The 13,001-nt window shown below is 49.2% G+C and overlaps 1 protein-coding gene across 1 annotated transcript in view; it reads left to right on the plus strand.

Moving 5' to 3' along the window:
• Positions 1–1,066: 1,066 nt before the first annotated feature.
• The window catches only part of CYTH1 (cytohesin 1), a 54,926-nt gene continuing 42,991 nt past the window's right edge, over positions 1,067–13,001 (plus strand). Inside the window, exon 1 of the mRNA XM_081900069.1 lies at positions 1,067–1,215. Coding sequence (XP_081756195.1) covers positions 1,188–1,215 — 28 coding nt within the window. The 5' untranslated portion in view covers positions 1,067–1,187. The remainder of the gene's footprint in view (positions 1,216–13,001) is intronic.

Consider the following 13,001-nt stretch of genomic DNA (forward strand, 5'->3'; position numbering starts at 1 on the left):
GGTGGCAGGATCCACAGGAGCAGCGAACCTGAAGTAGATCTTTATTGGCACTCCTTGTTCCTGATGTAGATCTTCATTCCTTTCCTGGTGGGAAAAGGGGAGCCATGTTGTGGTTCACTTCAGGCGTCAAAATGTCCTTGGCTGGCCTGATCTGCCTGTTGGGCCACAGCACCCTGGAGTGGAATTCCCACTTCTCACAGACGGGTGGGATGCTTTTATTTTTGTAAGAAAGCTAATACTCTGCTGCTATTAAATTACACCCTGTCCTCTTGTCTACAGCAAGCCACCTAGTGACACCCACCTCGTCGACTCCTCCCTCTGAACCGGTGTGGTGTAGTGGTTAAGAGCGGTGGACTCAAATCTGGTGAACTGGGTTCGCATCTCCGCTCCTCCACATGCAGCTGCTGGGTGACCTTGGGCCAGTCACACTTCTCTGAAGTCTCTCAGCCCCACTCACCTCAGTGTTTGTTGTGGGGGAGGAAGGGAAAGGAGAATGTTAGCCGCTTTGAGACTCCCTAGGGTAGTGATAAAGCGGGATATCAAATCCAAACTCTTCTTCTGGGCAAGACAAGGAACGCAAGGGACCATTTTGCTCCACTGCGCCCAGGCACATCCCGCTCTCTGACTCCTGAGAAAACCGACTCTATTTAAATTTTAATTAATTAATAACCCGCCCTTCCACCCAAAGCAGTCCAGGGAGGCAGCTTGCTATCTCTCCAGCCTTTATCAGCAACGCTGTCCTCAGGACACCAAGGTGGGCACCGCGCGGCGCGGGCAGCAAAAGGCGCTCCTCCTCCCCAGTTGCAATTAATGTAGGTGTTCAGGAGTAGAACACAGTTTGCTATGTGTGCGTGGGCGCGTGCAGGTGTGCAGTTGCAGCGACAGGTTCGCAAGCCGCAGAAACAGCGCGCTCCGGATCCGACGGTACAGCAGGAGCAGCAACCGTTGCTTTTGCTCCGAGGCTCGGGACCGCGTTGCCCGTCACGTGGGCAGCGAAGCCTCGCCTCTTTCGCGTCGGGTTTCAGGGGGAGGTGCCACCGCCCTCCTCCTCCTCCCCCCTCCCTCCCCAGTTCCCATCACGTGTGCTCGGCGGTGGGAAGGAACTTGCTGAGTAGCGGCGGCAGCAGCAGAAGCAGCATAGCTTTAGCAGCCGGGCAAAGCAGCCGTGCGGGAGTCTGGCTGGTAACATGGAGGAGGACGAGGAGAGCGGATACGGTGAGCTGGCGAATGAATTAGGTGCATCCAAGGAGACGGGAAGGAGCATCTTTGGCTGGGCCAAGGTGGGGTGGGGGGCGGGTCTTAATGGCAAGGGTGGGGGGCGCTCAGGGAAGGAGGGAGGGATTCGTTCAAGCCTTAATCTTGCGACTAGTTAGCAGGGGGGAGTGGCCCTTGCATGTTCAGCGAACTGTCCTTGGCTTAAAGCGGGGAGTGTGCAGTTGCTGCCCCACCACCACCATCCCGACACACACACATTCGGATTTGGGAAGGAGTCTCTCTTTGCATCCTTCCTGGTCTTAGCAAGAGAGGATGAACGGGATTTGGGAGCTGTGTGGCCGGTTGTCCTGAGGGGGGTGGGGGGCGTCCTGCCTGAGTGGACTCTTGAGGGTGCGCTAGTAAATCCCGAGGAGAGATCGGCTCCTGAGCATAGGAAGTAGAGATTGTGCAAGGCCGTGGTGCGGTGCGGGGTGAGGTGCCAGGGTGGGGTCACAGAGGGTGCTCTCTCGGTGGGTGGGTAGGGCTACCTTTTTCCTTAATCACCCCCTATGGAGGAGGGCAGCTGCCCTTCCCGTGAGGGAGAAGAAGGGAAGATTCTGGGCAGCTGTTCCAGCCCGTGGTCGCAGGGCGAGGGCGCACTGTTCATTACAGTGGGGTGCGCGTAGAAATGAGCTTGGAATCGGTGGCTGGGGGTTTGGGGGGAACAGGCGTGCGGCCGCCTTTTGGGGGGGAGGGAGGTAAATGTGGCCGGACTCCAAAAAGAAGTATTTACAGGGAAGGGTCAGGGGTGGCTCCCCTTGCGCTGAGCACTGCGGTGAGGGTTAACGAGAGACAGCTGGGCCGTGTGTGTTGGTCGGCTTGCGCGCCTTTGGTGGGGGGAACTTCGTGCCGGCATTTATCCTCTAGGCTGGGCAGGGAAGCGTAAACTGCCTCTCCGAGAAGGGAAGGAGGGTTGTGGGGGTGACTTCAGGGTAGCAACAGCTGCATGAGCAGCAGATGCTTCCCCTTTCTGCCTGGCTCCTTCGCTCTCCTTCTCAGGGAAGAGGGAGAACGTGGCTCTTTCTGAGGCAGAGTTCAGCTGTCACATTTGTGCCTCTTCTCTCAGTTGCGCTCTCTCTCTCTCTCTCTCTCTCTCTCACACACACACACACACACACACGGGGTGGGGTTGCTTTTTGGGGCCTGGACTGATGTCTTTGATCTGTGTGTCCAACTGTCATTTCCAAGTGTCATTTCCTGCCAGTGCAGATCACCTTCTAAAAAGGTGGCAGGAGCCCTGGAGATGGCCTAGTGGCGAAGGACTGGATGACTGGCCCTGCCAGGCATGTCGCCTCATGTGACTTGTGGGAGGCCCTTGGTCAGGCCCTGAACTTACCCAAACCTTAAATTACAGTGCTAGGTATAAGTATTCTGCAGAAGTGGTGGGAGTGAGTGCACTGCTCACAAAATGTCATTGTTCGTGGGGGGTGGGTGAGCAATGGTGGTGCCCTTTATAACCCCAGTGGCCACTGACTGGAATTCATGTATCCCGAACTGGGGACAGCAGGCTTGGGCCTGGAGGATTTGAGGTTCACACACAGGCCTGTCTTGCGTAAGAGGTGGGGCAGGCCGGTTTCCTGAAAGAACCCACATTTAGAAGGAACTGGAACAAATTTAGAAATGCTGCAACAAGCCAGGCAATAACACAGCTAAAACTCCCTAAGCACCTGTCTTCAGAGAAGCTGCCCTCAAAATAAGCAGACAAGATTTGCTGTCATTTGTAGCCCAAATCACTTCGTCTGGTGCGCAGGCTGCAAACGTGCTAGCCTTTCTTGTTCCAAATTGAGGTGGTGTTTCTGCCCTTGGAAAAAGGAATTAAATGTACATTCAATATACTGATGTAGGATATGTGTTGTCAAAATTGTTTGACTGATTGAGCAGGGCTGTCCCATGTTGTTTTGCTTCTTGAGGTAAGAACGACAAAGTGGTGTCCCCCTCATTCCACACAGAAGGGCCAACAGGATCGGAAGCTGAATATTACTTCAACAGTGACAATGGGGCAGTGTCCTCCACCTCGCCTGAAGGTGGCAGGGTCACATAGGTGACACGAGGTCCTTTTTGCTCCTTTCTGCCCCTAGCATTTGCCACTTAAGACAGCCACTTCACTCTGCCTAACGGTAGGGCCGGTCCTGTGTTTACATGTAAAACTGAACTGTGGAGGTCACTCCTTGTGCTGGAAATGCCAATTTGGCTCTCAAGTAAGCTATGAGATGCTCCACTTCAAAGAGTCTTTGGTCCTTTGCTTATTCAGCTTTCTGTGTATGACGCTGCAACGGAGGGAGTCTCCCAGTGCAGTCTCCCCCGAATCCACTCCAATTCCTTTAACACTGGGAACATCTCTGCAGTGTCGTTGCACCAGGAGAACGAATTAATATGTATGACCCAGTTATGGGTGACTGGCTGACTTAGAGGCTTCCCCAGCAGAGCTGTGAGCTCAAATCTGTGTCTTAGCAGCTGTGGCACACTGGGGTAGTAGAGGCTTGCTTGATTTGTTCCTCCTCTTGCGTGGCATACTCTGTCATGCATATGGCACCCTGGGCTTCCTTTATCCAGTGTGCTGACACTGGGACCTCTGGGGCCAGATGCCCTTTGATGTGCCTGTGCTGCTGAGCCCTGTATGTCGATTTGGCGAACAAATTAGCTTTGAACCTCCGGTGGCTTTTGAGCATGGCAGCGTGGATGCAGCATCTCCATTAATCACAGAGACCCAGGCTGAAGCTGTAGGTGATGCCCGGGAGGCAGGCGGTTCTCTCAAGCAGCAGGCACACATGTCCCTGCCACCAGCGGGCTTGTCCCTGATTTGCCTAGTACATGAATATTCCAGCTGTGTTGCTCACTTCTTGCTATGATCCCAAAGACGGTGTCTGGGGAAAGTGGAGCGGTGCTTAAACGATGTATGCATGCAGCTGCTTTCTCATCTAGCTGTGAGCGATGGATTAGATTTACAGGGGTAATCTCCCTTTCAGGCAAGTGGCAGCCTGCCCAGTTCTGCTCACCATGGTTCTCAGCCCTGTGTGCCTCCAACCTGGGTAGCACTGCCCAGTCACATGGAGGGGTCCTCCTGCCTGTTCATCAGCAGAGGTGACTTAGGGACAGCAGCAATTCCAGGGACTGATGCTTTCTCCTTCCTCCCCTCAACCCCCAGGCTGAGCTGAAGGGTGGAGGCTCTGAGGCTGAGCTCTGCTGTGGTTGCCACTGACAGCTGGATATATTTGAGCTCCTTGTTTTCACAGGTTATCATGTGTTTGCAGTAAAAATGGGATTATGGCTCAGGTTGTGATTATGGCTTCTCTACAATAATGTTAACAAGGGCTGTTGAATACTTATTGTATGCACGCATCATTTTTTAATTTTTTGCTGCCATGTGCCGGCGAGGGGCTGCTTCTAGCCAGACTGCGATTTGATTCAATCCTAATGTATTTTCCTTTACAGTGTGGAGGGAAATGTGTTCATAGTTTGTAACCTGGTGCAGGTCAGAACATTCGTTCTCTGAGACCTGAGTATATTGCATCACTCACACCTAGAGGACAGTTGGTGAGCAGTGGAGAGGAGTTGGTCTTGGTACTCTTTCTAGGTTTGTGGAGGAAAAATGTCTTTCTTCCCTGTTCACTTTGGCGATTGCTTACATCTGAGAAAATGTAGCTTTGTGTGTGGCCTGGGTGGAGAGAAGGGGGTTCCGTGCAGAGCATGCTGCCGTTTTGGAAACTCAAAACAAGCCTGCTGTATCTCATCTTAGTGCACTTGTAGGACAGTCACTTCTGAAATCAGCAGCGGGCTCTCCTCTGCTGGCCCACTTGTTTACAGGGCAGCTAAATTTATCCATATTTGCATGGGAGTTGCCAGGTTGCTCCAGCCAAAAAGGAAGCGAGGCTACCCTTGCAAATGTATGCAGCTCGCGTAATGACAATAATTCCCCCCCAGAAAGCTTTCGTGGGACATCTCTGAATCTACAGGGCTCTCACTGAACATTCTCATTGATCCTATCCATGAGCTTTCAGGACATGCTGAATGGAAAATAGCTTGGCTGTGCTGGGAGCTGGAGCACACAAGGCCACTCTGATGGGCCCAATGCAGACAGCAGGCTCTGAAACAGTTAACAAATTCCTCTGCCCTCTCCTAACTTATGTCAACTTGACAACACAGAGAAAGAAGGAGGCAGCTGTGTGTGTACTCATGCAGTGAACACCACATCCTCTGTCGCACATCTTTCCTCCTAGTTGGGTGGTTGCTCCACTTCTTTGTTCCTCTTCTTGGGTGTCACGCAAGCTCAACTCATCCCTCCCTCCCATTTTGCCCTTCCTTCAGTGTGACTTGCCCACAACTCACCTTACTTTGCCCTTGCTGCCCTTCTCTCCCCTGTCCATGGAAGTTTTTCATAGCCCAGGGAAGGGCTAGGCAGCTGCATGGTTCATCCAGCTGTGCGCGCACACACACACACACAAACCCTTTAATGCTCCACCTCCTCGTTGTCTTTTATCACCTAGTTTCCTGCGCTTGGCCGTTTTGCTCCATCAGTGCAGACTTTCGTTGCCAGAATGTAAGCATGCAAGGCTTTTGCACCCTGCTTTTTGTGGTTTGCATTCAGTGGGCATTTCCTTGCCTGCTGGCTTGGTAATAAAATCTCCAGGCTTTGGACACACAAACAGGGCAGGAGATGGTATCATGTTTCATCCATTTGCTGCAGGACCCTATATCCTTTTGGGGCAGCTGTTCCCTGACACATAGCAGCTGCCCACCAAAAATGCAGGTTCAGGGATGCAAGTGTCCCATTCAGTGTGTGCTAGTAGTTTAATGTCGAAGTACCTCTGTAGGGCAATAGAACTGCAATGGGGGGTGGCTGTGCAGCCTTTACAAATGGCTCAGGGCTCCATCAGTAGTTTCTCAAATTCTCAGACTGTCGCTACGGATTTCCCTTGGAGCTGCGTAGGAAGACAGGCAGCTTGCGGTTGCCCAGTGCTTATAACCTTGTTGCCATAGGTGTGTTGCCCTTGCCAACAAGGAAATAACATCTGCACACTTCCCTTTGCACTCTGGAGCCTGGTTTCCTTTGAAAGAGCCTACTTTTTAAAGGCTCGTTAATATCGAGGGAGCTTGAAATGATGCTTTAGAGCCAGCAGGTGGTGCTCAAGTCTCCCGACTGGACACTGCTATCCCACTGAATCCCAACACTGAGCACTTCCAGTAATCCCCTGTGGTTTTAACCTGTGGGGGGCAGGGGCGGTATTGTTTTCATGATGCCCTATGATTAATCGGAAGCAGCTCTGAAGATCAGTGTGTTTATTCTCTGGCTTTTATTAAGCAAAATGCTTTGAGAATGCATCTGCTCTGAGAACGGAGAGGTGAATTGGTCCTCTTGTGAGAGAGATGCCCAGTGAGAGACACTGTGGGATTTTGGGGAGGAGGCGCTCGCTTGTGATATGGCAGCTGGCGATCCTTGAATTCTGCTTGGCCCAAACAAGGATGGTATAAGTAGAACCAGGAGCACCAAACAAGGTGACATGGGTACTTGGGCCTCAGGAACCCCACTGCTGTGTGCTGTCTGCGGTGTACAGGTAAAAAGTTATCACATGGTTTGACTGCCTCTTGCATCTAGTTCACTTGCATCCTTGTATTCTGATTGGCTGTGTGAGGGGGACAGGTGGCTGTTGCAGAATTTAAATGCTTTTGACTGGCAGGAGGGGCATGCATCGTGTTAACAGGGAAACAGGTTTCTTAGGAGAGTGGATAGGGAGCTGGGTTAAGTACCCACAGATCTTTTGGTCACATGACTGGAGGCATCTTCCCATTCACCTCTTGTCTTTAAGTTCTTGCTGGAGCTACCAGCACGCTTCCCAAAGGCGTTTGATGCTCAGAAAGGATAGGAACTTGATTTTTTGCTTTTAAATGAATAAATACAAAACTTGCGGTTGCCAGTGATTTGTGTTAAGATAATAATTAAAAAAACCAACACCCAGTCTGATCATGTGGTGCATTTGCACTCTCTGTCTGCGCAAGAGGCCTGCTGTGGTGGAGCAATCGTTTCTCTCTCTTTAGCAACGTTGTGGATACCCAGATCTGTATGAAAAGTGATTGCTCAGTGAAGTGATGGTGTTGTGGATACAAGCTGCTGTGGAACAAAGTTAGTTTGCTTGGTCAGCGCATTCACTGCGGAACTTGCTCTAGAAGTGAAACAGATGTGTCTGTCCTTTGCTCTCATGCTGTGGGGGGGGCAGGGGTGCTGGTGGAATGTTGCTGAGGGTGCAGCTTCTCTCTTGGTTCGCATCACGGCAGAGGCCCTGAATGATCGAAACGGCATTGTGCTGCATTCAACAAGCAGATGCTTGGCCAGACATAGACAAAGGGAAATACGCAGGTTCCAAATAACGGGCTCGTTTGGAGTGGCTTCAGGCTTCCCATCCCTTCCGAGGAGTCTCCTATTTCCTCCCATGTTTGGGCTTATTTCTGTGATTTCAGGACAGTGTTGCTAGCCTTGCGTATTCCTCACTCTTTTCGGAAGCTCCTGTTCTTCCTATCCACCCACTGAGTTGTACTGCTAAGGGAAAGATGCAAACGTTTACGCAAGGCTAGGAAGCTTCTTCACTAAAACAACATCAAAACAAAAGGACGGGAATCTGTCTTCATTGTTTTAAAGAACTTGTTTCCAGTTCTCGTTTTTGTGGAGAAAAAGTGAATTCCAAAGGCTGAATACCCACAATGTTCATTGGGTGGGGAGGCTGAGAGGAGAGTCTTCCTAGAGATATGGATTTTTACAGTTCTGCCTTTTCCTTCAGGCGTCCTAGAGTGTCCCTGCCCCTGCTCTCCCCTTCTCCCCACCACACACATTGAACTGTACCCCAGAAACCTTTCCTTTCTCCCTTCTTCCATCACCCCAGCCTGCCAATGATGTTTTCCTCCAGGAATCCAGATTTTAGTAAATGAAGTAAATTGGAAAATAAAATGGAAGTTGATGTGAAATGCATTCTCATTGCAAAACATGACTTCTGCATTTGCTAAAATCTCTGCTGTTATGTGTGATCAGGGCACATTTGCCTCTATCCCCCCCATCTTCCCCCTAGCTTTGAGACAGACTCCAGACAGGTCAGAAAAAGGAAATCCCACGTTTGCAATATCTATGCTTTCTAGCTTTTCACTGCCTAGCTTCTCTGTGTGTGTATATTTCCCCCAGGCAGGTGGGTCTGGGTGCCTGAGCTTCCTGTCCCAGCCTGGAGCAGATTGGCTGTGGCACTAATCGTACTGCATGAAGGATTACCGGCTACCAGGATTAAAGGATTTCTGTAAAAAGAGCTGAGGAGGAATGGGGGATGGGCTGCTGCAAGAGCTGGGAGGGCATTCATGACTGGCTGATGGGGAAAGGAGTGAGGTTGGAAGGTCTTTGGCTGAGGAACCAAGGTACCGTATTTTTTTGCTCTATAAGACTCACTTTTTCCCTCCTAAAAAGTAAGGGGAAATGTGTGTGCATCTTATGGAGCGAATGCAGGCTGCGCAGCTATCACAGAAGCCAGAACAGCAAGAGGGATTGCTGTTTTCACTGTGCAGCGATCCCTCTTGCTGTTCTGGCTTCTGAGATTCAAAATATTTTTTTCTCTTGCTTTCCTCCTCCAAAAACTAGGTGCATCTAGAGCAAAAAATACGGTACTTGTAGGCCACAGGGGAAATGCATGGCTGCTGCTCTCTAGAGATGGAGAAGTCCACTAGTGACCTAACCCAGGGCAGTCCAACCTCTTAGACCAAGTGGAACGCAGGAGTACTTCAACACAGAACCTGGGGGCCGCACACTGAATTAAATTTCCATATTGTTAGTTAAAGCATTTGTAATATGGCCAATGCGATTTAATATACACAATTAATATATTTTAAGGGTGAGCACTCCTAAACATAATGAGACCAGCTCCCAAGTAAGTATGCATTGAATCAGGGCAGGTTGCTAGGCTGTGATCAGTAGGACAGGGTTTTGACTCCATGCAAGCTGACCTGGGATAAAGCTCTGCTCAGGTCAAAATGCAGTGCAAGCTTAATGCGTGCCTATTCACAAGTAAATGCTGTTAGTTTCATTGAGACATACTCCCAGGTAAATGCAGACTGCACAGGGCTGCCGCCTTAAAAAATATTCATGGAGGTATTCAGCTGTCTTAATACCACTGCAGGGGAAATAACCTCTCTCACAATTAATGCATTGTTATTGCTATGATTTTTTTGTTGTTGCTTATATCCTGGGCAAAGTTAAAGGGGAGGAGGGGGGTGGCTGGCCTGTATGGCCTTGCAGAGGCTGAGGGAGACACAAGAAGTGCCTTTGCTGTTTCTGCGTGCCCCTCATAGCAGCAATGACAAAGCCGGCTACTCGAGCCACACTAAGAAGCACTGAATGTTTTCAAGGGTTGCATGTTGGACCACCTTGATCTACCCCTTGCATGAACTAAGGACAGCTTTTACGCTCCAAGCAGCAAGCATTGAGCTTCCCAGTGGGTGCTTCTCCCGTTTTTAATTATGCCCCCACCCCACCTCTGAAACTGGAACTGAGCTTAGGGAGCGGAGTGTGCATGCACAAGGTGGAAAAAGAGCGTTTGCAGTATCAGCAGGCCTGGGAGGGGTTGCACACCCGTCCCTCCCACCGCCTTTTTTCTCTCTTGCAAGCCCCTTATCCCCACCTCCACATTCAGGTTATCTCTCCGAAAGTGGCTTTGGGAATGTGTGTTTGCTGAGATTAACCCCAGTGTAGTTTTCTCGTTTTAAATGTCAAGAATGATGCCCCACAAGCCTCCCAGTGGGCATTTGAGCTATGCAGTATAGGCATGCTGTTGAGGGATGAGAATTATTGGGTTGTTCTTTAGTTTTTATTATGTATTTCATGTTTTTATATTGTGATTCTATGTTGTGAAGCCCTGAGACCTGTGGGTATAGGACTGTATACAAATAACATAATAGGTGGGTATGCGGACCTTTTCTGGCACTTCCTAAAAAAGCACATTCCTAGCAATCCTTTGGCTTTTCAGCTGGTCTCAAACCAGTCTATGCTGTGTATCTGTCACCTTTTGGAAGCCTGTGTCCAGGACACAGGGAGTGGGTCACTTCACCTGTGGGACTCTCTTGGAGCAAATGCCTGGGCCTTGGTTCTCAAGCTGTAAAATGACAGGGACGAGGGTTGTAGGGTTGCTGGGAGGGGGACTGATGTGCACACACAAAAATATGGAACAGGTTTCAAATGCGAATTCTAGTTCTTGAGATGTGCTCTCATTTCCTCAAATGTCTCCTGTTGCCTTGGGAGGAGTGCTTGTGCAGAGTCCTGCTTGTTGAATGGGGTACCTTCTACAACACATGGGAGTAGTGAGGTCCAGCATCTTATCAAATGTACTGGTCACTGAATGTGTGCTTTATGGGCTGGATGCCTAACTGAATGACAACATGGTTCCTATATCCTTGTAGGCAGCGGTCAGATCTCTGTTAAATGAATGAATGTCAGATCTACAAATCTTGAACTAACCTCCAATCCCTGATAGTTCATTTCATTTCATTTTTTAAACTTTATTTATCATGTTTATATTCCCCCCCTTTCCTCCAAGGAGCCCAAGGTGGCATACGTAGTTCTACTCTCTGTTTTATCTTCTCAACAATCACGTGAGGTTAAGACAAACTGGCCCAATATCACCCAGTGAGCGTCATGGTTGAATGGGGATTTGAACCCTAGTCTTCCATATCCTAGTCCAACACACCACTACATCACATGGTCTCATTGATTTTTTCAGTCAAGCTATTAAAACATGGGATGGCTTCCCAACTCAGCATGGCCTTGGGCAATGCTGATTATTTGGATCCATTTCAATTTGTCTTCAGACCTGGGTTTGGGAGAGAACAGCCTCTGTTTCGCCAGTGGATGGCTTCCATTAGGGAATGGCTTGTGAGTGTGTCCCTGTTGGTTCTTTTGCAGCTCTTAGTGGCTTTCAACATCGATGACCATGGCATTCTTCTGCGCCATCTTGCTAAGTTGGGTCTGAGGAGGGGAGAGTATATGTTAGCACTGGTCCTTTCTGGAAGCTTTCCCACCTAGTTTACCCATTGTATGGCATAGGATGCTAAAAGTTCATATCCCCCAATGCGTCCTGACCCAAATAAGGCTGCTGTCCCGATTCTTTAATCAGCTGCATATCGAAGAGAAGCTCAGCATACAGATCTGCTTCTTTCACTGCCAGGGGCATCGCTTGGTACTTAAAGAACCTGGGAAACAGATCATGATGCAGATTTGCATAAATGTACAGTGTGCCGCTGGGTAAATTAAGATGGCAAGGCTGTTGCTAGCACTGCACTTAGCTGCACAGTAAGCAAAGTTTGCTTTTTTTAATTTAAAAAGGAGGCGGAGGAAAGGGGATCTGGGGCACAGCACAAAATTCAGTTCCCCAAGCAGTGCCCCTGGTCTCTGCTACCCTATAATGGACTTTACGGACCTTGGCATGCAGCTGTTCAAGGAACAGGAGCCTTATTTGGGGCAGAGAGGGCTCTTTCCCTGGAGGCATTGCTCTGCTCATTTGGCTGGCTTGCAGTAAATGCTCCAGCGTAACAGCTTTGCTTGCTAGCTTCATTCTGCCGAAACCAGAAACATTAACTGTTTGACGCCCCCATGCTTCTCTTTTCACTTACCAGGACCATACAGTAACAGGATGGCTTTTCTGTCCTCCTGTTGGATAATAATTCCCATTGTCTTTCCACCTTACTTTGGATTCAGTTCTGGGGGCACAGCGCTTGCCCCAAAGTCTTGTCATTGTCTAGTTGTGCGCCAGTTCAGAGACTGAAGCAGCAATGGATCAATATCTGATGTATGAGGGTTTCATTAACTAGAATGGCCTGCTCTTCTTTTTGTATGTAGAGCTTGTCTGAAAAGAGTTCTTCTTCTCTCTGCCTACTCATTTGGGGCAGAAGTCATTATGGGGCTCCTTTAGTTCCCCTTCTGAGTCTCAGGCACCAAATACAGTGTGAGAACTGGTAGCTCAGCCTTGTTAAAGAGCCTTTTGCAACGTTGATACAGCCACCTTTCTTTGAAGTGTCATCTACTGGGCATTTACCCCTTGGCAAATCTCAGGAGCAGATACCACCCTGCAGTGTTTGTTCATTTTAATAGGTTTGTATCCTGATTCTTCCTCCCCAAGGGCCTTAGTTTGCCTACCCATGGTGTAAAGCATACAACATTTTGTAAACTATTGGATGAGGGATGGGCTTTTCTGGAGTCACTTATGCCAAGGGAAGTGCCAACCTTTCATGGGTATTCTCTTCTCTGATTCTGCCTCTTCTGTTGATTGATCTCGCTTATACCTCTTCTGAGCACCTCCCTCTTCTCTCTCTGCTGCTTGCTATCATGGAGAGATTTTTTTTTCTCAGAAACGATGGCTCCTTTTTTTCACAAACGGGGAGTTGCCTCTGTGTGTGTAAAAAAATAAAAATCACACATATTTTACTTTGGGTGCTGGTTGTCAGGGTCCTGAACAACTATTAGTTTGTGGGCCAATTATTTTGCTTTGCTCTACTGTGGGTAAGAAGCAATAGAACTGGAGCCACATGCTAAGGGAATTACTTGGTTTGTTTTGTTCCTGTGCTAATAGATCCTAAAGCTTATCAAACTATTATGAAATGGGATTTCCGTAAACTTTCACTTTCCAGCAGTCTAGCATTTAGCTGCCAGAAGGAACATTATGTTGAACTTTCGATAGATGAGAAAGCTAGAGTCGTGTGTTTCCAGAAGTACTGGGGAGAACTTCCAGAGG

Source organism: Podarcis melisellensis, assembly GCF_964234715.1.
Source record: "Podarcis melisellensis genome assembly, chromosome: 2".
Lineage (NCBI taxonomy): Eukaryota > Metazoa > Chordata > Lepidosauria > Squamata > Lacertidae > Podarcis > Podarcis melisellensis.